General features: G+C 36.8%; 2 protein-coding genes across 3 annotated transcripts in view; one reads left to right on the top strand and one right to left on the bottom strand.

Moving 5' to 3' along the window:
- ADGRV1 (adhesion G protein-coupled receptor V1) overlaps nucleotides 1-1,530 on the bottom strand; it is a 246,303-nt gene extending 244,773 nt beyond the window's left edge. The window contains exons 1-2 of the mRNA XM_032213599.1: nucleotides 1,351-1,530; nucleotides 1,007-1,156 (exon numbers count right to left, since the gene is read on the bottom strand). Of these exons, the coding sequence (XP_032069490.1) occupies nucleotides 1,007-1,156; nucleotides 1,351-1,530 (330 nt within the window). The remainder of the gene's footprint in view (nucleotides 1-1,006; nucleotides 1,157-1,350) is intronic.
- A 19,867-nt stretch (nucleotides 1,531-21,397) lies between these two features.
- On the top strand, nucleotides 21,398-27,385 carry LYSMD3 (LysM domain containing 3). 2 transcript variants are annotated; one of them, XM_032214065.1, is made up of 3 exons: nucleotides 21,398-21,558; nucleotides 22,780-23,067; nucleotides 24,954-27,385. In XM_032214065.1, the coding sequence occupies exons 2-3, from the start codon at nucleotides 22,795-22,797 to the stop codon at nucleotides 25,527-25,529; spliced, it is 849 nt and encodes a 282-aa protein (XP_032069956.1). In that variant the 5' UTR covers nucleotides 21,398-21,558; nucleotides 22,780-22,794; the 3' UTR covers nucleotides 25,530-27,385. The 2 variants fall into 2 exon arrangements, with proteins under 2 accessions (XP_032069956.1, XP_032069957.1); XM_032214066.1 differs by lacking the exon at nucleotides 21,398-21,558 and adding an exon at nucleotides 21,911-22,269.
- Nucleotides 27,386-27,888: the final 503 nt, after the last annotated feature.

The raw sequence follows: 27,888 nt of genomic DNA on the forward strand, positions 1-27,888 counted from the left end.
TAAATGAATAAAAAAAGTCCTCAATATTTTTGAATGGGTTTTCTGAATTGAAAATCAAATACTCTTATTTGAAAGTTATTATAGACGTCTGTATTTTGTCATCTCAGATAGATAAATCTATATCAGGTTTTTGATAAATATACAAGGAAAGTAAAGAGATGGTTGCAAAGCGATCAGGGTTCAATTTTCTTTTTCTATCCAATTCAGAAATTGAATGAGATTGTTGCTATAAAATTTTATAGGTCAGTGCGAAATTAAGGAAGGTCAAATTTTAAATGTTCTTTTTTTAAAACAAACAATTTAAAAAGGGGAATCAGAACCAAAAATTATTTCAAATAAAACTTATAAGAGGATTTGATTGGGAGGTGATTACTACAACAATGCTTTGGATTCTACTCAAAAATAGAAGGGAGGGAGGGAATCTAGCGCCCATCTGCACCTCTTCAAAGAAACCACATCTTTTCCCAGTATTCTGAAGCTTTACTGATCTGAGGTGGCAAGTGACACTGTACTCTCAATGTTCTTGTTTTATGTTGCATTTTTGTCCCTTACTTCACAAATTCCCTGTCTGTGCATCCTTCCTTTTCTTCATAAAGACTTTTAATTTCCTAAATATTAAATTGAAGATAAGAAGCTAATATGGCTGCAGATTGCTGGAGAGACATTGTAACAATGAAGGATAGGTGGACTCCCTTTGTAACTAAGGAAGATACAAGACCCTTATTTCAGTGTAACTTTCCCTAAAATTACTTCTCAAGAAAATTGAGCCCCCCCCCATTAAAGAGAATGGTTGAGATAATAAAGAACAGCTAGTACACAATGGCAGAAAATAAACCAAAATTAGAAAAAATATATCAATACACACAAACATATACATACAGTATATACTATATGTGTGTATACCATTTGTGCGCGTATGTATGTATGTATGTATGTATGTACGTACGTACGTACGTACATACGTACGTACGTACGTATGTATATATGTAGAAAAAGTAATGCCTACCTGTAATGTCAAATAAAATATAAATGTTTCATCAGCCTCTGGAATATCATCATCACACACAGAAATGAAAACGGTTCGATTTGTTTCTGCCTGGGATATATATGCTGCTGCATATGTGTCAAAAAAGTCACCTGTATTTTCACCATGAATCTGCAATACATACCATACACAATCCAGAAATTAAAAACAAATATATCTTATTTCTGCTTATTTGCACCTTATGACACTCTTAAAACAAACATCTTTATGGCTGACATATTGCCCCTAAGTAAAAAATTCCACTTCAGAAAGGAAACCACATAAATATTTGCTATTAGAGCAATTAGATTGGAAACATTTCTTACCGATACTATTGCTGTGACATTCACTGGGTCTCCTATTCTTTCAATAACAAGACGTATAACGGTTGTAGTTGTTTCATTCACTACAAATTCTGTTTGTCCTGTAAACTTTACTTCTGTTTCTCCAGAAATCAAACTGATTAGTGATAAAAGAAGTATAACTAGTGAACAGACAGAGGGCATCCCTGAAACAAAAGAAGGCAAAAGTAAAATGGGGGAGGGAGTTAATTTTTAAACTTAATCTTACATTCTCCCTTAAGAGTTATGTCTTTTTCTCAAAGGTGGGCTAGTCAAAGGTGGGCTAGTGGAAAATCAAGTCTATAAAAAGTATAGCAATTTTGCTTACTTGCTAACAACTTATTTCAGTTATCTGAAGTAATGGAGTCAGAAGATGTATGTGTATCAGGGACCACTGTTCCCTCTAAGGTGCGCGCCTGCGCAGCCGCGCACGTGGCTAGAAACCCCCGCGCAGAGATTTCTAACTGCCGCGCAGAGCTTTCTACCAAAGCAAACGTGGGGAAGTCCTTTGCAGGCGGCTAGAACTGGCCGCCTGCAAAGGACCTCCCCAGACTTGTTTTGATGAGCCGCCCGTGGCAGTGGTGCCTCTCTCTCCACGCGGAGCACCTGAGCTGGCCCCCGTGTTATCCCTCCCCCTTCCTCCTCTGCCGTGCTTTTGAGGCCGCGGGAGCTAGTAGGAAAGCGGCGGAGGTGGAGGCGATGGCAGGGATAACCCAGAGCCCAGCTGAGGTGCTCCGAGCGGAGGGGGAGGCACCACCGCCACTACTTTGCCGGTGAAGGAGAAGGAGCAAGAGGACTGGCGGCTTTGAAATGGTCCCGCCGGCTGCAGATTTGATTCGGCGTAAGCAGGGGCCGAACACATGCTGAGCCGACTTTGCGCAGTGAGGCGGAGTAATTCAACCCCCCCCCAAAGAACACGTGTGTGTGTGTGTGTGTGTGTGTGTGTGTGTGTGTGTGTGAGAGAGAGAGAGAGAGAGAGAGAGAGAGAGAGAATTGGATCAAAATTGGTGGCCAAAGGAGTGGAAGGAAGGAAGGAAGGAAGCCCTGCCCCCTGTGAAAAAAACTGAAGATGGAGCAGTGAATGAATAAGCCATAAAAGCAACAAACAGTTAATGCGTAAGTAAGCTGAGGAAGAAGTTCTCAACTAAGGAAGCAATATTAGAAAGAAATATAAAAAGCTCAATATGTCAAAACACTTATTTTAGTCTTCATTTAATTACTTGTATTGTAGTCTGATGTAACATGTTTTTAAAGTTAACGTTAGTTAGAAAAGATAGGGTACAAAACTTAAATAATAAAAAAAATTCTACATTCATTTTGAAAAATAAATGCAATACTTGATTAATTTCATATCTTTATTTAAAATAGTTTTGGCATGGCATATCATTTTATTGACTCAGTTGGAAATGATGTGGATGTTGTATCTGATTCTGAGGCATATATATTCTTAAGTAACATAACATATAGCATATTGTCCAAACTTGCTAGACTATTTAATTGATCTTATTACTTTAAAGGGGGAGAGTTTCATGATAAATTATTTTATTACATTTATGTTGCATTTATATATTATATTTATTACATTTATATTCCACATTATATATTTGTATTGTTATTTTAGTGTTTATTGTCAATTTTGATAGATATATTGATATATCAATACTGCTTTTCATCATACTAAATAACAATTACTGCTATTATTTATCAGCATTAAATATTTACATTTTTAATATCGAGTTAGTCATATTTTAGAATAATAGGATTATCTTTTAATAGGATAATTGGCAAAATCTAATTCAAATGTGATGGGTTGCATTCCAAAGGAATGTGAGAGGACAGGTTGCCTGCAAAATGCCAGGACCCAGGACCTGTTGGTGCCATGTCTCTCTCTAGCCAGTCTAATGATCTAAAAGCTGAGCAGAAGTCTTTTTTTTTTCAGGGTGAGCGGAAAAGTATAGTGTTTTAGTAGCACATTTTCATGCCTGGCATTCATCAGGCTGAAACCTCGCTCACAATTGGTGCTTGGCGCTTGGAATGTTGCGCAAATGTCCAGCAGACGAGACAGAAGTTCAAACTGTTGCTCTCTTAGGTGCTCAGGCATGAAACTGTGCCGCTGAAACACAATACTTTTCCGCTCACCCTGAAAAAAAATTAGAGGGAACATTGTCAGGGACGTGCAGTCACTAGAGGCAGGGAAGGCGGGGCCTCACCAGTCTCCTCAGGAAAAGGAAAGAATTTTAAAGAATTTTTAAAAAATAATTAAAGCCAAGGTAATTGGTACCAGACTCCAAGTCACAGTGGCTTGGAGTCTGCTTAGTGTTAACTATAGGAGGAGGCTAGAGAACTAGGGGCCTCCTTTGCATAAGGAATTTTTCACCTTTTAAAAGTTAAGCAAGGGTTAAAAAGCGAAAAATTTCATATGCAAAGGAGGCACTGATTCTCCCGCCTCCTGATCTGGGAGCAGTGAATCATGCCTTGCACTTGAGCGACTGCGCAATCTAGCAGCAGGAGCCTTACTTGTAAAACGTGCCTATGTGAGCAAGTTCAACTCTCCACTTTGCATCGCGGGAGCCGCCAAGAGCAGAACCATCAGAAGACTTAGAGGTCTCTTATTTCCCCATTAACCTGCAATATCTTAAACTAGCTAACATTTAATATACATTTAAATTTGTACTGAAATATTTGTTTTACAAGTTTTTTTATATATCAATATCTATTTTAGTTTAAATTAATATTTGCAGAGAAAGATTCTCAAAGTATTCATACAGCTATGGCTATGGAAAATGATAAGATGTTAGAATGTATTCCAAATAATTGTCCGGCGGGGCACTTTGCATCATGGGAGCCACCAAGCGCCTTTGCTCCAGACCTGGGTCCCGCGATGCAAAGAAGGCCGCGGTGCAAAGGGAGGGCCGCGGGGGGGGGTCCTCCTTGGCAGCAGCCTTGTGGGGGGGGAAGAAGAAAAGATTCTGCGGGCCTCCTGCCTGTCTGTCTCCCCCATGAGGTCCAAGGTGGATGGGGGCTTTGGGCCCGGAAGGGCCGTGGTGGGAGGGTGGGGGAGGGTGGCTCTTCCCCCACAGGGCCCATGCAGCCCTTCCTAGCTGCAGAGGCTCTGCTGCGGGTGGGCGGACAGAGCGCGGGACCCACAACTCCAAGGCCAGCTGGGTGGAGGTCATCTTGAGGGGGCGGAGGCTCCAGGCCTCGCTCCACCCGCCCGCCCATCCTTTGCGGTGCCTTCCCTGCTGGGCGGTGGGCAGATGGCAGTGAGCAGGCGAGGCGAGGGGAGCCCGGGCGGAGCGCCTCCCGTCTTGCTGAGCCGCCGGTCGGGCCGGGTGATGGTGCTGCATCTGGTGCTGGCTGGGGCACTGGCGCTGGCGCTGGTGGTGGCGGGGCTGGCAGTGCTCCAGGAGAGCCGGCCAGCCCTGGAGAACCTGCTGCCCACAGACGGTGCGCGCTTTGGCTGGATGAACCTCAGTTGCCCCGCCTACAGGCTCCTCTTCACCACCCTGGATGCCAGCAGGCAGGTCAGTGCCCCGCTCCCCCCTCCCCGGAGGCCCGTGGCATTTCCCCCGGCTGGCCGAAGGGGCTTCCTGGGCGGGCGGGCGGCTTCCTGGTGGCAGCGGGGCCCTCCGGGCATGGGCTAGAGAAGGTCCCGGTGGCCCCCTGGAGGAGGAGGAGGGGGCCCTCTGGCTGGTGGGGAAGGCCCAGGAACTTCATCGGCTGCTGCTTCCTCCACTGCCGCCGCTTTCCCCTCTGCCCTGGCCATGGCTTATGCCGCGTTCGGAGAGCTGCTCTTTCGGAAAGCCCCGCCGAAGCCCCAGCACTGTGTCCACTATAGAGCGGGATGCATCCTGCCTGTATGGCGGACACAGCGGCGGGGCTTCATTGGGGTTTTGGAAAGCCGCGCCAGGGCTTTGCCTCACCAGCCATAAAGCTCACCGCACGTCACTGATGTGTATGTGTGTCTGTAAGAGAGAGAATGTTTAATTAAATGTACTGCATGTATTATCATAGTCATTCTGAATATTATACAGATGTATTGGACATCTATTTTGCTAAGGATTTTACTTTGATTAATATTATTACATAGTTTTGTTAGACATGGAGAAAGGATTTTGATATGTTTAATGGAAATTTTTGAAACAAGTTTTGTTGAATATGGATTTCCTCTAGTAGTTATTAGTTGGATCAACATGTATATTCCATGTACTCAAATTATCACAAATGGAATTATTTTCTCAGCCATTAAATTGTCTTGTAGGACAATTATGCATTATTCATGTCCATTATTCACTCTCCCTTATTTACTGGATTACCCAGAAATTGGTTTGATTGATTATCAATTTCATTATTTTGCATGTATAACATGAATGATGGGCTTGTTTTATTATGTATTTTCATCTGTCAATCACAAAAGGTCACATCACTTGGATCCACACATGTACTATACCGATATATTACAATATCCACGTTCAATATCAGGCCAATATCAGATGTAGCAAATGTAATTTTACATTTTGTTGCATATAATAAAAACATACAGACTGACTACAAATAACAGCACGACAAACTAGCAATAATGTTGCAGTGGAATATCAGCAAGAAATACAATTTACCTGCAAGCAAGAACTGGTAAGATCACGAAACAGACAAAGTAATATAAAGTAACCAATTTCGTTGTACTTATTTTGTACAGTGACAATAAAGGCTATATTAATAGAAAATGAAAAAAGATAAAGGGCTTTGAGACTTCAGAATTCAAACAGACAAGCACCTGTCACATAATACTTCAGACTTAAGAACTTTTGATAAGAAAGAAAATCTGAACAGTTGTCTTGGCAGAATCAGGACAATAAAAAAGAAAACTAGACAACAGATAGTAGGTATCTAATAGAAATAGGCATCTTGGGTACACATCACAATATCTGGAAAGTCACTTGAACACCATCTGCATTGACAAAAATCACCATCAGTAAATTGCAAAAGGCAGTTTTACTTGAAACAACTTACATCCTGCAACAATACCTTTAAACACCATGAAATATCTGCCTATCCTAAGTACCGGGAGATAAAAATGGCAAATCCAATCTAAATACCTGGCTGATTGTGCAAAAAGCAACAACAATAACAAAAAAAATATTTGAAGCAGCTTACATCTTGTGATAATACCTTTAACACCATCAAACAACAACTATCAGTCCTTGGGAAAAACTCAATAGGTTGATAAAAATGGCTGACTGTATGTAAGTTTATGGTTTGTAGTTTTGTTGCAATCAGAAACAAATAACAATAGCATGTCAGCAAAGAAGATTCTCATTTCTAATATTTTCCAGGAAGATAATATAAATTAATACTAATATTAATCATTATCTTAACAATTTAAAATTCAGTAAGGAATAACCAAGACAGGTAGCATAAAAAGAATTAAAGTGATAACTTTTGTTGAAATTAAATCTATCTTATTTATAATTTTGAAATTATTAATTGAAGTTAAAACCTTGCCTTTTGAACATAAAATGCTATCCTTGTAAAGTATGAGAAAAATCAATTTGCAATGTAGTAATTGATCTTTAAAGAACTAAGGTGGCTGACCTTTTAACTTCAGAAGTTACCTTAGATGAAGCAAGTTTCTTCCCATACTAAATACCTTGCTAAAATAAACCTGAAAACACAATCCTTGTAGAGCAAGGTAACTACGTTTAGAGTTACAGTACTTGAATTCTATTATCTTACTAAAACTATAAAGTTACTGCTGTGCAACAAGAGACTAATAACCATGACATCAATTATTCAGTTAACAAAAAATCTTCCTTATTATATTTTATTTGTGATGTTTACATATGCATATGTATGTCATATATTAATATTTCTCTCCCTCATACATATATATATATATATATATATATATATATATATATATATATATATATATATATATATATATATGAAAAATGGCAAAATATATTAAACCAATATTTCATAAAATTATTCCAATTATGGATAATGTCCTAAAAATTAGATCTAGACAACTCCAAAATGCCTTGAAAGTCTGTTACCCATAAGCAAAGTTCAATGCCTCCTGTAAAATCTACAGGGCTTCTGGAAGAGAATGTTTTGCACCTTTAACTTTCTATGCTATTAAACCATTCAACAAGTAGTCCAATTTTTAAAAAATAAAATCTGTTGTTGAACTCAGTGATTCCAATTTTTGATATTTCCATCATTTACTTTGGCAGATGTCACCCTTCCCAGGTAAACCACACAGGAAATATGAGCTAATTCTACTTTATTGTAGAAATCTTGCAAGCCTAAAAGTACAACTCTCCAGCCATCTCCTTTACAGCCTAAAAAGCTAGGGAGGGTCTCTTCTGACCTCTTTCTCCACCCACTGTGCAGCTCCAGGTTATGCCCTGTCTTATCTGACCACTCACGAGGCATCATATCTTTGTCCTGTCTCTCAACTCTGTGTTATATATCATTACAGCAGGATAAGATTTATGTATGTAGCTGTTTTGTTCTTTTACAACTGTATATATAGGCAACAGTTATTACATCAGCCCTTATTGACCACAATCAATTTAAATTTCTCATAAAATTTTATAGGTTAATACATTTTCTAGTCTTTAGGATTCCATGTTATTCTTTGTTATTTTCACACATTAAAACATACATAAAGGAGCACTTGTAGTTTACAGTTTTAACCAATGTATATACCATATTTGGTTATAGACACTAGAGCATAAATTCTACATTTTCAATAGGATACATTGTATGAAGCAATTTCAAACAATTTGTGTATTATGTCAATTGCTGAAGGTAGCTGAAATAATATCTCCAGAATGTTAGGATTTATATACATGAAAATATATAAAAGCTGGCAAGTTATATAAAATAATTTTCTCTTGTTAACTTTAGAAAGACAGTGTTATAATTTCCAGTTTTATTATTATCATTTTTCTATCAGAAATTTAACACACTCTTCCCAGGAAGCCATCAGTAACTTTCTAAGTAACTGATGCTCCAAGAATCAGTCATTTATCAGGTAATATTGCAAGATTAAAAAGTAGCATAGTTGATCACTGCTGCTATTCTGTCATAATTTCAATTTATTTGCTTGCAACAGAAGACAATGATTGTATCTCATGGTAGAGGCATATTCGACTCTACAGTAGCTTCTAAAATGAAACACCAAGAACTATGCTGAGATGGACTGCATGCTGTAGGTGTTTATGATGAAAGATATATTATTTCAAACAAAATTAATTTATAAATATCCAAAGCCATTAACTGATTTAAAATATGTACTCATTTCAGGATTCCTAAGGTTGTTCGTAAAGAAGCAAGGTCTGCTATGGTATGCTACATGAAATAAACAGAGCAGAATGCTGATTCTCCCTAGCATGTTACTAAAATGGAGGAAACCTTCCAGTTGCTGAATTTACCAGCTATAGGAAAGACCACAAGTAGCTAACAGTGCCCCACCCCTAAAATTCTATGTGCAATGATTTTATAATATTTCATTCCATTATTCAAGACATGACTAGAACTATTTACCTAACAGAAGAATTAACCTTGTTAATTAATTCTTTCAAATGAATAAGCATAATATGAATCACAATTCATATTAAATCTGGAGTCTTTGAGCTTGTTTGTTTTCAGAGGTTTCATTAACCAGTTCTATAATAAACACGTATTAAATGTTTGCTAAGTGCCATAGCTCATTATCAAGTACAATGCAATTATGCAAGTATAATCAAATGCTAGGAGTTGCATTCAGGAGTTCTAAACTTAATGTATTTCACAGAAATGTATTCAAATTATATTTGATCATTCAATTATGTTTTAAAAAGTGAAGGTTTTGAACTTGCTGACTTTCTTAGGATACAATCACATTTTTTCATTTTCCATTCATTTTTACTAATTGTACTGCCTCATTTGTTCATTTTGATTTTTAACCGCAATGTGCTTGCATTGTGCATTGCAGCCTATTGAAGAAAATATAGGCTTGAAATGTTATTGGAAAATATCCACCTTCCTATCACTGATGTTTTTTAGTGCCTTACTAAACCTTGTAATCTAGTCCACAATTTAATAACTACTATTTAATCATTATAATCATTCTCTTATTAGCCAACTACTTTGCTTCTCCTGCCTCATGGCACCCCTGGAGTTCAAGACAAGGAAACCTCTTTGTTGATTAATTATTTAAGGCTAGCAACAATAACCATGCAGGAAATAAAGGTACTTTGAGAGGATTACACAAGGTCTAGTTCTCAACAGCACCAAGCTGAGGAAAGCAAATTACAGGCCCAAGTACTTTATTGCATGTAACTAAATTGGCTGGTTGAAATGCTAATTGCCTTTCAGGACTGCTGAAGGCAGACGGTGAGGCCTCAACTTCATGGGAATTATTCTCTTTTTTCTTCATGTTCTACATTATTGTCCGGCAAAGAATGATTCAAAAGATTTCCCTAACTTCCAAACATGTGAGAAATCTCTAAAGTTCTGACCACTGCTTCAGATCACTTTGGTCTGCCAAATCTGTAACAGATGGCTGAATTAAGGCCATGTTAAATCTCCACTAAAGCTCTGAGCAGCCCGGAGTAACTTTGGATTGCTGCAAGGAGAAAGAAGAGCAATTCATGGGTCAAATGAGACATCAGTCATAAATTAGCAAAATCTGATTAGTATTGATGGAGCATAACTTTTTCAAACCTTAACATACTTTAGCTTTGTGATAGCAGTTGAAGAAAAATACTCCCAACAATACATTAGGAACCTGATCTAACCTGAACCTGTTCTATATTACTGTGTTAATATATACTGCATATGGGGAATTATTTTTTGAAGAAATATTTTCATGCATAAACTTACAGATGCTCTGAAACTCAAAGCAATTTTCAAGAGTTGGATGAAATGCCAATATTCCAAAATGTGCTTTTCCTCCACTTTTGTTTAGAAGCAACTGTGACATGTTTAGCATTATTCCAATCATGTTTAAATGAGCCCTGAATCTTTTAAGCCTTCATATTCTGCAAATTATTTTCAATGAATGCAATTTAAACAATGAGAATTTCCATTATTCAAAATTTCTTGTTTCAAAGATTCAAAGAATAAGGCTACTTGTATAAATTTTTCTTATTGTAATGCATATACATAAATCTTTGATTATAGTAAAATTGCTTATTACACACCTTATTTTATAGTTATTCTGATCTGACAGATCTTTTTTTTATAGAAGTAACAGTTGTAATTCAACAAAGACATTTATTTAAACCAATCTCAGAAGCCATTTCCCCAAGCAAAATTGGGCATACATAATACATACTGTAATGTAAAATAATTTTCTAGCAGTCAAGTTAAATTTAACAATGAAATACATTCATTATATTGAGCCAATGTACTCAATGAGAGAAGAATTTTTCTCTTTAGCCCAAGCCAGAATTAATATATATTAATATCATAAATCAGTTGTTTGATACATACCCGAGAATAATTTCTGATTGTTTTCGGTTTCTATATATATAAAACATAGTTCAATGTAGACAATTCCAAATATATAAATTTGAAGACAAGTTTAACAAACTGTTCTTTGTAGAAGAACATTATTGCTTCTGCCTAAAATATATATACAAATCAACATACTGTATATTCTATTAAATGATATTTGTATAATGGATACTGAGGAGAAGTGTCACATATATTATCCAAATTCATATTAAACTTTTCCAAACATATCAAAATTCTATCTTTGTCAAAATCTTAAGAAATAAAGAATTCCATCAACATCATTTATGGGTGCTTTCCTAATATTTAACTATTCATCAAGGTAGTCAGTTTTATGTAACATGATATTCGTATAGTTTACATATATTTGATTTGTGCTTTGAAAAAAGTTACATATTAACATTTTTCTTCCTGAAGTTGATGATAATCTAAAAATCAACTAAATGATATAGGATCCCATATTTCCAAATGATTAATCTTAAACAATTTAGATGGAGGGAAATATGTTCCTAAATTCAGGTATAATACAGTTCACATTAAACATTTGCAACAAGGCTATATGTCTATTCAAAAGTTAGACTCATTAAGTTCAGTTAGACTTACTTCCAGGAATGGAACAGTTTTCCTTAATTACACTACCTCCTTTATTTTTTCAGCTGCAAATTAAAATTGTATCTGTGTGCTTTTGTTATTAAACAGTGAAACAAAAAGCTTCATGTTGTCTGCATTTTTAATTAAAAGTGCATATAAAAGCTTAATGATTTATTTTATCAATTTCTTTCCAATCTCAATAGAAATCTGATATTTAACTTTTGTATAGTTGAATTTACAACTGCTTATTAACAATCCATTTCTCTACATAAGAATTTTTGCTTTAAAGTATTTTCCATACTTCATTTTTTCCCATTTTATTTCAATAAATCCAAATTAATATTCATCTGAGTGTTATCTGAGCTATTGATCAGGTTGTGAAAATACTCTAATAAAAACTTGGTTCAAACTTACAGTCAGGTAAATAATACATTTCTTTATCAAGAATAAAAGAATAAATTTATAACTTGTCTTCCTCATGACCTAGTAATAACCTCTTGAATAATATTTATAAGCAATTTTAGTAATGCTTAAGTATGCATGATATGTATGTATGCTCAGAACTTAATATATAATGTTTCTTTGTGGGAAACATCTATCAAAGTTTAGCATAACATGACCAAAACAAAATTAAGCAGTTAAGAATATGATCCTGTAAACATAAATTAGATAGTATCATTGAATTAAGTTGCATGCATTGCAGAGTAAAAAAAACTGGGCTGCAGATCCCGACTTTCATTTAGGTGAAATTCAAATTTAGTTTGAATGAAATCATGAATGAAATTACAACAAAACCTAATGTTCTTACACTTTTAGTTTGTTCATTCAAAGAGACAAGCTCTATCTAATGTGACATAATACACACATTACAGCTTTCACATCTAATAAGTTATATGCTTCTTAGCCTTCAAAGTATAATACTGCATCTATGACAAGGAGTTGAAGTCTTAGGGAGAATAGAAACATTTGAATATATGCAGTGAATAAGGTTCAGAGTTTATTGTTCCACTATTGGTATATACATGTGGTACTTGTTTTCTCCCTTTTCCTCTTTATTTGAGGATAGATTATGTCACAAGGAACATGTAGCAAATTGCAAGAGGAAGGCAACTGAAGTACCATTTATCAGGATGATGCAATGACAGGTTATTAGCAATATGATCACTTATAATCCAAGTTTTGATAAATAGCCACAACGCTTTTACGTTGCCTGAGCAGGTGCTGTGCAGCTCCTAACTGGTTACTCTAGTATGCTAAGAATTAGGTAACGCAGTAGCGTTACAAGAGAGAAACGGCAAAATTGGAAGACATCCTCCTCAGCCCATAAAAATCTCATGTTTGATGCAGGGAGGTCCCTCCCTACGCACTTCACCTGAGAGCAATGGTAGGAATGTAGTGTGTGTTGCGTGGAGGGGGGGGTTGAGCTGCAGCGGCAGCAGCTATGCAGGTGCAGCGGGTGCAAATTCGGACTCAGATGGCCTTCGCTGTCGCCGGCGGCAGGACGTGCAAGTCCGGAGCTCTGGCTGCCGCCGCTGTCGCCAGCGGCAGTGCACAGGCCTTGGGGGAAAGTCAGCTGGAGCTGCGGACCTGAAGTCCCGGGATCAGCGGGTGGCCGCAGGTGGGTGGGTGGGTTGAGACTGGGGCAAAGACGGACGCCGGAGGTCCGCCAGAGCCCCGGAGAGTGGCGCGCCCGTAGGACAAAAGAGGGGGAGGCGGGGAGAGGAGAGGAGGTATAAAAAGGAGGCGGTTTTGGCGGGAAAGAAGAAGGGGCTTCGGTGGGGCAAGCCTGGGGGAGAGAAGGGAAAGGAGAGGTCTCTGGCCGTCTTTTCTAGCCTTGCTATTCTTGATAAACGAGCTGCCCCTGAAAACAGCGGCAAGAGGTCCGTTTCGCGCGCGCACGCACGCCATTTCCACCGCAGTGGGCTCCGCTAAGCGTCGTGGGCGCCGGTCTCCCCGACTCCTACAGTGACTGTTGCGAGGCGCTTGCAGCTCAGCCAGGAGGAAGGTTTCCTTTTCCCCTTCCCCAATCGGAGCTAAAAGCTGACCGGCTTCGCTCTGGAGCCAAGCAGCCTGCCTACCCCGCAGCAACAGGTGCCGCTCTTGGGAGAGAAAGATGCTCTCTCGCTTTCTCAAAGGAAGCGAGGGAACCAAAGAAACTTCACAACTTGCTCCGGTGCAGAGCCGGGATTCCTATCCACGGGCGCTCGCGAAGCACCTACCTAGACTCAGAGATGTTGACATCAGCGTCCGTGGACTCGCTTGCCAGGCAGCCGCCGGTCCGTCCGCCCGCCGCTCCTTGTCACACACGCCTGTATTATGCGTGCCCGCAGGGCAAGCCCTCATTGGGTGTCTGACGGCGCTGCCGCCCCGGCTGTCGTCCTCCCGCTCCTCGCCGGCTTGGTGGGAGAGGAGAGTTTGGCCACCCAATCAGCCGCCCTCTTCAAAGAGGCCGGCTTTGCAATGAATTTAATTCCAAAGCGAAGTTGGAGGCCTCCCTGCACCAGACTGGTGTTCTCACCCTTCCGTTTATCTCCTTTTGCTAGGGTTGGGAAGATTCGGGACATTTTAAAATTAAAAAATGAGCAGTGGGTTGGGGAATACAGATCAACGTGTCAAAGTAGAATCTGGACATACATAAAAGGATTTTAAGGTTTTGTACCTGATAGCTGTCTCCCCATTTTCTCTCCCTCTTCCTCCCTCTCTCCCTACAAGTCTATAAGAAAAAGTATTTTAACTATATCACCCATAAGAGCCTCTTGGTTTTCTTTTCTCAAACAATCATACCCAATTCCATGAAATATGTTGTAGGGATTACAATACAATAGCAGAGTTGAAAGGGATCTTGGAGGTCTTCTAGTCCAACTCCCTGTCTAGGGAGGAAACCCTATATGGTTTCAGACAAATGGCTATCCAACATCATCTTAAAGACTTCCAGTGTTGGGCATTCACAACTTCTGGAGGCAAGCTGTTCCACTGATTAATTGTTTTAACTGTCAGGAAATTTCTCCTCAGTTCTAAGTTGCTTCTCTCCTTGATTAGTTTCCACCCATTGTTTCTTGTTCTACCCTCAGGTGCTGTGGAGAATAGTTTGACTCCCTCTTCTTTGTGGCAACCCCTTATATATTGGAACACTGCTATCATGTCATCTCTAGTCCTTCTTTTCATTAAACTAGACATACTCAGTTCCTGCAACTGTTCTTCATGTGTTTTAGTCTCCAGTCCCCTAATCATCTTTGTTGCTCTTCTCTGCACATGTTTTCTACATTGTGGCGACCAAAACTGAATGCAGTATTCCAAGTGTGGCCTTACCAAGGCATTATAAAGTAGTATTAACACTTCACGTGATCTTCATTCTATCCCTCTGTTTATGTAGCCTAGAACTGTGTTGGCTTTTTTGGCAGCTGCTGCACACTGCTGGCTCATATTTAAATGGTTGTCCACTAAGACTCCAAGATCCCTCTCACAGTTACTACTAGTTTCCAGACAATTGATCAGCTGTGCTGCTTTTTACCAAAAGCACTTCAATTTAAAATATGGGGCCCAGATTACAAATGTCAGGCAAAATACAGTGGGCCACAATCATGAATATGACTGGATGATTCCTCTCAAAAATATTTAAACTTTGTACTGTAATTTTATTTTTGCTCCTGCTCTATGATTTGACTCAGGAACAGCCTTCAAATCAAAGAAATATAAACACAAGTCAATCAACCAACTTTGCTTTACTTATGTAAAGCTTTCCTTAATATATTTTTCAAATGAAAAACTCCACAGACTTTTCCAGATTTTGGCTTTCAACTTTCGGGAGGGCTTTGATTAAGAAACAGGCATGGATACTCATGACAGGCCATCATTCCAAACTAGCATATTTAAGAATCTTATCCAGAGAGGAGGAAGTAGAATTAACAAGGCTCTGTTTTGTCATTTTGGCTCTCCCCACTCTTATCCTGCAGTGTTCAGTAGGTAAGAGTAATAAATGTAATATTGTAATAATATGGAAATATCTGGCTGTGGTTGTTAGCTTTTCTCAAGTCAATGCTATACAGTATTAACTTTACCTTGGACAACTTTGTTTGGACAAGCAATGTCAGTCTTATCTCACATCCAATGAGTCTGGTAAATGTTTTAAGAGAAAGTCCAGCCTAGAAAGTTTTGAATTGGAGAGACATATAAATCCAATAAACAGATGCCTCCCTTTGCTCTGGGCTATTTCTACCCTAGTGTAGAAGGAATGGCAAAAGTCCATTAATTCAGTCCCACCATTGGCAGTGCTCCAATCAGTGGATGCTTTCCCTATGTCTAGTGATTTGCTAAAATGGGATGGGAACAAATCCAGAAAAAAAAATCAAATCATTTTGCTATGAAAAGTAATACACTCATAAATTAAAACACCATCTATCAATGAAAGTGAAAATATTTAGGGGTTGGAAACAAGCACTGCAAATTTTATGCTGCAATTGCTTTACATCAAATCAGGAATGGAGAACGAAAAATCAGCAGTGGAAAAAATCCCTTTTCTCTCAAATATACACTCTTTACTTTAAAGTTACTTTAAAGACAGTCCTGTAGATGTGATGTCAATGACACCTTACACCTCTAAAAATAATTTAAGGTGTTTTTTTTTATTCTCCCTTTATGACTTTTCCCCCTTCATTATTATTGAATAACTCAAGGCGGTGAACAAACATAATACTCCTTCGTCATCCTAGGTTCCCCACAGCAACAATTTAAGAATGAAAATTAAAATGTCTGATTTTTCTATATAAAAAAAGATCTCCTCTCACTGACAGTTGTCCTATCCCCCATTGAATTGTGTGTGCAGAAAACAAACCAAGTTCAAATGGGGTAGTTGGACTACTCCTTTCACTTTTATGTAAAATGTCTCTGAGGAAGACAAAACAACACTGAAAGCAGCAGCCTCCAGTTTGTTTGTTTGTTTTCAAGGCTTTCCTATTTTCCTTTTATTGGCATGGGATGAATGAAGACATGGGAAAAGAGGGACTTGAAATAATAATGTGGGTGGAGGAAACAAAACTAGCTACTTGATTCTAAGTGGTTTGGTGCTAGCAATAAAAGTCCACCCAGATGCATGCAACAGATCCCTTCCAGTACTTCATAAGGCATAGCAAATTAAAGAAGTGGCTAAAGTATCTCTGCCCCTGCTTTGTGGACCATCCTGCCCCCAGATGGGAGGAAAGCCCCCAATCTCTTGGTGCTCCGCAAAGGGGTCAAAACTTGGCTCTGCAACCTTGCTTGCAAGTTCCTTGAGAGCCTCCTCTGCCTGTAATACTCCAATGTTAAATGGCCATCATAGGATTAATATCCTTTCTTTTTTCTGTTAAATTATTTGCATCCTCTGTATCAATTTTAAGTTATATCCAAACACTCACTTAACAAAGTACATGCCTCATAAATTGCAATGAGACTTTCTTCTTAATGGAATTGTATAGGCATAATATTGTAACTCTTGCTGGATTTTTTTTCACTATGACCATATAAGGATCTAACCAAAAACCATCTAGTTCACATTCTGTGAATGTTTAATCATATATTATTGGAAGCTTACAGGTCAGTCCTCTATTTGTTTTCTAAAACTGACATTCAGAATTTAGACCATACTATAGTTTTCTTCAGATATTTAGCACCACCAGACAATGCACTTTATTCACTGACCGACCAATGCAACTGCAGTGCATGGATTTTTAGACTTTCATGCATGGAATAAAAACAAATAAAATAAATAAAACCAAAATAGATTTTATTCCCTCAGTTTTCTCTATCATTGTAAATATTTTTATTTCAACCATTAATAATGTAAAAGTATTAACTGGAGCTAAACTCTTCAAACAATGGAAACATTTCAGTTGAAAAAGCACAGTATCTAATTTCTCAAATTTCTCAAATGTTAAGTGGTAATTAATGACATTTGGGTATATAGTGATACATTGGCCTAAACAATAATGAAATAAATTATTAAAAGGTTCCATTTAGACAATGCAGTGTTTTTTCTTGAATATACTAGCTAAAACCAGCCTATCTGATATCTGCGTCAGATTGTCCAAATCTTGATGTTTTATGATGTTTCTTATTTATGTGCCCCCTGTGTGGCACTTCCCTGCAGTTTGTTATTTTTCTTCAACAGTAGAGGGAGGAAACCAACAATGCTGGGCAACCGCATTACATAGCACACAGTAACCATGGAAGCATTTGTCTAATTGTTAAGACCCTTCCAAAGCGATTCAGCCATTCATTTCTTTGAATCAATATTGAAGCTTTTAAGATTTATTATTCAGGAGCTTAGACAAAACTAATGAAAGAAATTTGTTGTTTCTTTCCATCAGTTCATTCCATCATGTTAAGCATATATTAAGACCTTGTAAACTCTTGTATGCAATAAGTAATGTTACCACTTTTTCCTTATGGGAAGTCTAATCATAAGATCCTGGCATTAACATTCCCGACACTATGTGAAAAGAACTTAAGAACTTCTAAAGCAGATTGCCATAAAAGATGAATCTAATAAAAAGACAAAGAGAACACAAGAATAGAACATGGGAGTAGAACAAATTGCTTAAAAATCCATCAAAAAAACTTTTAAAATTGTTAGAAGTTCCTTGAACTTAACTATTTAGGAATTTTCTCACTTCACACTATTTTTATTAAAGATTTTTAAATGTATAGATGTATTTATCTACTAAATGTATAAGCCATTCATCTCATATACATGATTCTGGACAGCTCACAGGGTTGCAATTCCATATACTTAATTGGAAATAAACTTACTTCTTAGTACAGTAACACTGTACGTCAAATTGTTTTGTCAACAGAGTTTTACTTATATGCAGATGGAAACAACTTATTCTAATAATATATAAAGTTTGTGAATGCATAGAGATAACTAAGTGACCACATGGAAGAGGAGGCAAGTGCTTGGTGGGCTAATTTGGCTATATATTAGTTCCAATGAGCAAGGGAAAATAATAGAATAAAAAAGTAGTGAAACCAGAATTAAAGTGCATGTGTGCGCATGCACACACACACTCAATTGTATTAATATGAGTTAGATTCTTGTTCCTTTTTTGCTTACCTCTAGTTAAAAGCTTATGTCCAAAATATTTTTTGCTCACTATAGAGGTAATGGATTGAGGGTGATATCTTTGTAGAATTGTAGAGTAGGTACATATATTTGTGGAGATAACTGCCAATCATTGATCAATAATCTTAACTAATTTGGCAGAGGTAACTGTATAGGACCGCTGAAATAAGTGGACATAATTTGGTTCACAACACTCACAAAAGCAGGCAAATAATCCCTCAAGAGTCTGAGTTGATAACTAAAATGAATTATAGCAATATTTTGTTTTGATTTCCATTTTAAGCAGTTGTTTTAATAGTATGCCTAGTTCTCATTTAGGTTTTGCATTTGCTATTGGTTTTTATATGCTGCTCACAATGAGTAAGTTCCTATGCAATACTTGCACATACAGGTGTCATGCTGTGATTAATACTGGCCTTTGCTAACTCATTTAACATGCATTCAGATAAATGAAGTAATTTACATCAAGAATGAGAAAGACTGCATCTACATTAGTATTCACAGGTTGTTCAGCTACTGTCCTGTTCATCAAGTTGGAAATATACTCTTTTGTACACTGATGGGAAAATGTCACTAGGTACAAATAGTTAAAAGAAAGGTTTTAGTATAAAAGTGCACAGCTCTAGCAATATTTGACTCCATACTATAGATTCTGTCTAAAGCACACTTCTCAAACATTGTGGGAGCCTAATCCTCTAAAATCAATACATATTCAGAAGAAACAACTATGAATTAACATTAGGGAAGAAATAACTACAGTATATTATTGCTTTTAAACTCTGTGGCAACAAAACTACTCACTGGAGTTTGCATAGGCACAATTAGTCAGAAGGCCTAAAGTGAGTTTGGACAGTGGTCTCATTTTGCCTATTCAATCATGATGGGTTTTCAATTCAAAAGTTGGCAAACCGTAATTATAAAGGAAAGAAATGTTGAAATTAATTTGCCTTTTACATTATCATCCAAAACTTTAAAACAATGGTCTGATAAAGATTTATATTTATAACAATTAATGCCAAGGTATTATATGAATTTGCTTTCCTCAAATTTATTTGTTGCTGTACTCATTTCTATTAGCCTCTTTGACCAGTCATAAAACTACATATCTGTAGTAATTAACACAGGTAAGTCTTTTATGTCCTTGTTACAATCTGTTTACTACAGTATTGTGGTTGAATTCTTCCTTTATGAAAACTGCTTCAGATCTCTGTCAAACATGAAGTAGCAAAGATGCAAAGGTTCATGTATCTTGCTAAATCTTGCAGAAACAACCAAAAAGTCTTCCTACACCACTGAAATAAAATTGAATTTTCTTTGTAGGCTTCCTAGTTGTTCACACATGCTATTCACTTTTTCCCATGTACTTGTGGAATGGAATTGCATTGTATTAACCAACAATTCCAGCTAAAATTTAAAATTTACTCTGAAAAGTTTAAAGCACAGATTTCAGAAATAGGCCTGGAAATCAAAGAAGGAAGTAACAAGTAGTGCAGCTGATTATTCATATTTTATTTCAGTTAGAGACAGGGCAATGCCAAGAAAACATCATGGATTTCAGGTTGAAGAGTATTATCCACGACACCACACATATACACAAAGCTTTTATGAGGACACCAGCAGCACATAAAGCACAATAGTATCCTGTTGTGGCTCAGCAGGAGCCGTTGGAGCTGCCACCAGACTCCAACAGCGAGGGGCCCTATGAGTCGGCTCTGGAAGATGTGTACCCTGGACAGGGTTCCGACTCCGAGCAGGGCGCAGAGGCTGGTTGGCCACCAGGAGGCACCTGAGCCTTGGACCAGTGGGGAATAGGCAAAGGAGAGTGAGCTGGATGCCAGTAGTGAGTTGTTCCTGGATGCACGGCATTGAAGAGCTAATAGGCGTCAGGAACAGTTGCGCAGTTACAGGAGGTAATTGCACTCAGCTGGTGGTCATTAGGCTCCTCTCCAGACTATAAACAGACTTCTTGTGCACACGGCCCTCTTTGCAGAAGTCAACGCAGGATTGAATGTCGGAGGACATTACTGTGAGCTTGGCAGGCTGGATTGCTGCCAAGCTTTATCTGTGTTTATTGCTGCCCAAGATTGTCTGTGCTAGTTTGCTGCCAAGGACCTGTCTGTCTGTTAATTAAATGCTGTAACTCATCTTTGGCTCGGAGTGTACTTTGGTGTGGAATGAGGGGGGCCAAAACAGTATCTCCAGTATTTTTCTCAGCAACTTGAGCACAAGAAAGAATAGCTGTCATTAAATTAACTGATTGAATATCGTTTTAGAAGATTAATGTTTTCCCCCCGTGCATTTTTATACACATCCTCTTACACTTTTTCTAAGCTTTAAAAACTAATCATTTTCATAATCATTTTCATAATCATTTTCTATTAGGGGAACTGCTTAAGTTCCTGTATTAGTTTGGTTCCTCTTTTCTGCATTTTCTTCAGCTTAATGGTACAGTACTATTTTTCTGAAGCGGAGACTATGTCTTCACAGTATTTCCTGTGCGTAATAACAAATAGACACAAACACATCCGATTGCTGCAATGGGTCCTTTTAAAACTTAGCATAGATGTGTGGATATCACACCCAGAATTCCACACATTTTAAAAACAACCGAATTTGAAAACGCCGGTGTACAGTATACAAAACACGCTAATATTACAATATTAACGACTGTCTGCACTATGGGTGGAGAGTACTTCAAGCACAGATCTTACGAAATTATTGTAAAGAGGAAAACTGTGTAAGAGTAGATGGGCCGTTGCAAAATCTCGCGAGCGTAGTATATTGCCATTTTGGAAAATGCCATCGCGGGATTTTGAGATCTCACGAGAGGAAGCCGAGCAGAGTGGCCGCCATCTTGTCGACGCGCGGGCGCTTTCGCTCTTGCCAAGCAGCCGTATTTCGTTTCAGTTCCCAGGCTTCCCCATCGTGGCATCAGCGGAGAACGTTAAGCCGGCGCCGCAAAACGCACCCCCTGCAAATGGCCGCTCCTGGGTAGCTTGGTAAGTAATCTGCTTGCCTGTCTGTATGTATTACAAAAAGGAGGGCAGTTTTATAGAAAAAACTATTTCTGGAGTCGGGCGGGGGCTAGTCAAATGCCGAGGGCTAGAGATGTTGCGGGGGTCCCCTAAAGAGCTTTGCCGATCTGCTACAGACCCTGGTGCCTTTTTCCATCCCAAACTCGCCCATCCTCTTTGTTGGAATCCTATTTTCCTGTCCCAGTTTCCCGGCTTTTGATGCGTGGCATCAGGACGTTGTATCTTTTCCTTCTATTATTAGGGTGGGGATTTTTTTTGGGGGGGGGGGTTAAAATCAGATGAGTCCTGCCAGATGACACGTTTATCATCTGCGAGTTTTCATTTGCCTTTTAGTTAGTGGGACTGTTTCAATAAGTGGTGGGACCTGGAGATTTCCTTGGTCCGAACCCTCCTTCCTGCCTACGTGTAAGTGCTTGAGACTTCAAAAGCATTGCGGGAGACGTAAAAGAAGTTCTTGCCAGATGTAAATTGTGACAAAAGCAACCGGTGGATCATATCAACTAATTGATTTTTAACTAAGCTTAAATAACAGTTGCGCAAATGAAATTCACCTTCAGGTTTTGCAACAGTTTGGAGAGGCTTCTGTGGCATAGCCATCAGAGACCAAGCACAGCCCTTGATCCGGAAGAACCGAACAATTGCTCCCTTTTCTGTATTTAATATCAGGGATCTTAGGTAACCTTGGAAGTTGTTTATCAATAGCAGTCTTTTGATGTCTAATTGCAGGAGGCAGGAATCGGAGTGTATATATTCAGTTCATTTTGATCAAACTTGTTACAAACAAGGATGTTCATGATGTCTTATCTAATTCTTTTTATTATTTTGAATTCTGACTTCTCAAACATTTTGATCAAAGATTGTTGCAAGCAAGTGTTCATGATACCTAATTAATGCTGTTTCTAATGTATCCTAGTACAAAGTTTTTATAGTATTGCCAATTGGGTTGTGCAATAACCACTTTCTTCTGCTATAGCTAGCTCCAGTCTTATATGGAAATAATGCTTTCTCAACAGTTTATTTCTATTCACTTTTTTTAAAAAAATATGAACCTGAAGGATCTGTGTTCATTGAGTTATTATCTAGAGGAATAAATATGTCAATAGGGACCTGAATGAAATAATGTGTATACATCTTTAAAAACATTTGTGCTTAGTTGCCCTCTTTTCATTCTCTTTTCCCTGTTAGATTTCTCCTGGTAGAATGACAGGAAAAAGCCAGACTTTAAGTTTCCAACACCCAGCTGTTGTACAACCCACTTCAGTGGATAGCCACGTATATCCATTTGGGAACAATCTTAGTTCTGACAGTGATGTTTTGGAAGATGAAGTTGAAATATATGAACTGCGACCTCGGGGAAAAGAGAAAACTCGGAGAAGCACTTCAAGAGAAAGAATGGATGATATTGTATTTATAACTAAAGATATACAAGAAGGAGATACACTAAATGCATTAGCTCTTCAGTATAGTTGTTCAGTAAGTTTCTCTTTTTCCAGTTGCATATAATTGTATCATATATTAGACATATAAATGTAGAATGTTTTAAATAAAATTATGCAATAAACACAATTGGAAAGGTTACTTATTAGATTCTGGACTGTACAAAAATACAATATATGTTTGCCAACTAGAAGCATGTGGTTTTTCAAAGTTAATTATAAATTTTGGTAATTGCTAAAATTTCAATTTTTTTCTTCTCTAACAATATTTTATGAAACTGATATAGAAAATTCCAAAAGTTAGAGGATTGTATAGGATTATAATTCTTTATTTTTATTCATACAAAGTCAATTGGACTTTAGTGGGGCCATAACGGTGATACCCCTTGAGGAGATAAGCAGAATTAAGGAGAGGGGGTACTCAAAATAATTTCATTAAACTTACTAAATTTAGCACCTCATTAGGAAATATTATACAACAGTGTAATTACTTTAAATCAGATGGCTAACATGTAATGAAATGGAGCTGTATACTCTTGAAAGAATATTGAATACAGCTAGAATAATGTTTAGTCTTGTGCATAATTTTAGACTCAAATACTATGCTTTGGAATGCAAGAAGGTGTCAGAGGTAATACATATCTCATGTCTTTAGCTTCAATGCAATAACTGTGGAAGACAACTATGAATTTCCAAGAAATGAAATGACTGCATTAAAGAATTGCAAAAAAGAGTTTTGTTCCTGTCCTCATGTTCTAAAACATTTCTCTTAGTGGTCGATGTGTGTGTGTGTGTGTATGTGTATATATTTATATAAGTATTTTTCTTAGTGGTCATTATATATATTTATGTATAGTATATGTGTATTTGTACAAGTAATTAGCAAGAATTTTTGTATAAAATATTTTAATTACAGTTAATTGATTTTTAACTATGAAAAATGGAGCGCAAGATATATACGATCAAATAATTTTACTGCAGACTATAGGTAAAATGCTTATTTGTGCAAAAGGTTAAGGCCATATTCAAATGCCTTTCTTCTATCAGTGGTTATTTTTGCTTGATAGTGTTAGTTTACTAAATGCATTTAGACTGGATGCAAATGGGATATTATATTTGTGTGGCATTTTAAAACAATGACTTGGATTGTCATTGTTTCAAGCCATGGTTTGCCTATGATTAAATTGTAATTGTTTAGGCATTTTATTCAATCATTAATTTTAAGCAAACTATGGCCTAGCCTTTAACCTTGAGTCACAGTTGGTTTCAAACAACAAGCTGAGCCAAAAATCAAGTGAACAATATACCGGTACATGTTAAGAACCAGTCCTGAACACACAGCCACATCCTGATTATTTTAGAAGATCCATTTCCCACAGTTGTAAAATAGTTGGAATTGGTGATTCATCCCTTCTATCCTTTCTGGATTTTTTTAAAAAAGAAAAAAAATATTTTCGAAATAGCTGTTAGCTAAGGAGAACCAGTACTTGTTATTCTTGGTAATCTCAAGTTTTCTTGACTAGTCAATGACTAATTTTCAAATAGTGACATATCTTCGTTTTTGATAAAAGCAAAAAAGGACTAGCACTGGGGCTGTGGCATAACGTTTTTCATCACATAGATTATTCCACCATCATTTGTGTGATTCCTTGTTCACTGGTTAAGCCAAAATCAGTGAATCAGCACTTTTGGCCTCTCCAAGAGAATTCATTCTACTGGAATCCCAAAAAGATTGTTTTGTAAAATGAGAGCAAGCCATATGGAAACTAGTATACGGTTTTACTATTTGACATAATTTAGTTTGATATTGAAAACAAGACTTTGTGTTAATATTGACAGAACAGGTTCTTTTTAAAAAATGAGTTGAAAGTGATTCAGTTAACTTTTTAAATGAAGCTAATTTGTTTTATTATAACATTTCAGGTAGCAGATATCAAACGGGTGAACAATCTTATCACAGATCAGGACTTCTTTGCACTAAGAACTATTAAAATTCCAGTTAAAAAATTCAGCCTTCTGACGGAGACACACTGTTTTCCAAAAAATAGACAGAACTCAAGATCTGCCGCCTCTTCGTATTCCACAGAATTCTCAGATTCATCACTAGTACCTGAGTTGTTCTCATCTACTGAAACAGCTGGTAACTTTTTGAAAGAAGTGGACCGTGATATAGAACATATAGTGAAGTGTAATGCTACTAAAAGAGAAAATCTTAATGAAGTTGTTTCTGCTTTATCAACTCAACAATTAAACTTTGAACCAGATGGTAAACCTGTCAGACAGAAAGATCCTTATTATGGTGCAGACTGGGGAATTGGATGGTGGACAGCAGTGGTAATAATGGTGGTAGTAGGCATTATAACACCTGTTTTTTATCTTTTATATTATGAAGTTTTGGTCAAAGTGGATGTCAGTCATCATTCTACAGTGGAATATTCATTAGTTGCACCATCTCAGTCAAAGCCATTAGAAAATGATATAAAGCAGCCTATTTCATGAAGATTAAGTTTTGGTTTTACATGCTAAATGTCTGAGCATTCTTGCCATGTATTCTGCAAAGAAGCATGAACATGTTCTGAGTGGAGCTGTAAAGTGGTTATCTCTCTGATGGTAATATACTGTGTTGTGGAAAAGCTGTCAATATATTGAAAAATTAAAAGTTTATCTGGATCTGCTAAAATATATGGATTTAAGCTGCTACCCTGCCATTGAAATCAATAGGACTGAAATCAATATAAGTGAAGTCCCTTACAGTAAACTTCGTATTTATTTAAAAATGTTTAGTCTGGCTTTAATGGTTTGGAGATTGTATTTATAACAAGCCATAATACCTTCTATCACAGTATAGTGGAATTAGGAATAGTTTGGTTTATTAGATTTACTGAACAAGCAGACTGCTTGGTATTGCTGAATAGGATAATGAGTTTGAATTATTTGAAGAGCACTATATAATGAAAGGAACCAATGATTCATATGATTCCTTTGTTCTAACTCCAATGAGTTTCAGAGAATGAAAATTTAAAACAAGAAAAAGGTGAAAGAATTCTACATTCTTTGAACTTCTTTGTTCCTGAAGTGCTCATTGCATTGTGTATAATACTGCATATCTTCAAATGCAGAAGAGCTGTTTACTGTACACAAGCAGTTTGCACAAACTCCCTCTTCTCTTCTAAATGATTTAGAATTAAAGTGAAAAAGTACTAGCTACTTGCAGGAAACCAGGAACGGTAATACAATATCAGATTTCTTCCAAGATCATAACAATGACATTGTGGAAGTTAAACAATCAATTGCCACTAAGGTATCACATGTACAGTTGAGCTGAATATTGTGCTAAGTAAGCCATTAAATGCTTGGGCTTTCATTTGGTATATTATTTTAACCTAATCATTTAAGAAACTTTTTGACTTGGTCTGCTAATTAATTTTTTTTAAGTGGAACACTGGTTCAGCAGCTATGGTTTAGTGCACTTTATAAAGCTAATTCTGTACATGGATAAAACTTAGAGGATGGCAGCCACACAAAATATATAAAAATACATTAATTCATTCCATTAAACAAATGCAGTATTACTGGCTTATTTTCTTCTTGAATCTTCTAATTTGGAACTTTTCTATTATTTTTGTACCCATTCAGAGCTTTCCTGCATTAGCTACCTAATTAATATTATTTTGGAAAGCAAACCTATTGTTCCTTAGGGTATTATTGGAAGTGTATTACAAATGTATACTTAAGAGAGGGAAAAGGTCATTCTTTTCATTTTAGCATATGACTAGTTGCAAAGCAAAGAAATACAAGTGAAATATTTCTGAAAATTTAAAGACATGTTTTACAATTGGCACATGAAAGAATGCATTAGAAGGTCAAGTATGGCTGACTGATAGAACTAGAAAACAAAGAAAATAATAAGCTGTGCAAGACTTTTAAAGATCTCTGTGCCATAAGGCATACATATAGTAATATTTTTCAACCATCTACAGTTTTTGAACTACCAGAAGTTGAGTACCTCAGATATACTACATTTTTTTCTTTTCTTATAACTTGAATTAAGGCATTTGAAAAGAAAATATTAAAGGAAGATATAGTATAACAGTCTTGGGTTTTATTGTGCCTTATTTCTACAACTGAAAAATATTAATCTATAGTGTTTCATAAATAAGTAGTATACTTACAAATGGAAGGTTTCTCCATAAAAATTATGTAAACAAGTCAATTTTGAAACTAAGGTCAAGAATGTGTAAGCTATAATTCCTTATGCAGTGTTGCTGTATGTTTTTATCTTTTCCAAACTACATTTTCATCATGTGAAGGACTGAAAAGACTATGAAAAGATAACAAGTTAAAGGAAAAACCTGGAGTACTAAATTAAGAAATACCATTAAAACAAAGCAATTAAGTTCAGAATATCAGATTTGTGAGTATACTACGTAACTGAAGCATATGAAATAGTTTTAATTGTCATTTGGAAAAGAAATTTTCACAAAATGAGATTTATGTAACTTTAAGAATTTATCAAAAGGCCTTTGTCCAGAGTATTATTTTAAAAAGAATATAAATAAATATATATATTTCTAATTTTGTTTAGAGTGATGAATCAACCATATGAATTGTAGAATGCATATATTTAGTAATGCATCATATATTTATTCCATAAAGTCTAAAGAAAGCTTGTGAATGGTAAACTATAGATTCTTATATAAAGAGTTTAAACAATAAACTCTTATAAAGAAAAAAGAAATACACTAAAATCAAGTACAGTTTGGATAGAAATATACATAGAAATACGCTTTTTTATCTCACTGCAAAGGGGGATTGAGGTTTATTCTAAATGCCTAGAATTTTTAAAAGGTTTACAAAA

The sequence above is a fragment of the Thamnophis elegans genome, chromosome 3, assembly GCF_009769535.1.
Source record: "Thamnophis elegans isolate rThaEle1 chromosome 3, rThaEle1.pri, whole genome shotgun sequence".
In the NCBI taxonomy this organism is placed as follows: Eukaryota; Metazoa; Chordata; class Lepidosauria; order Squamata; family Colubridae; genus Thamnophis; species Thamnophis elegans.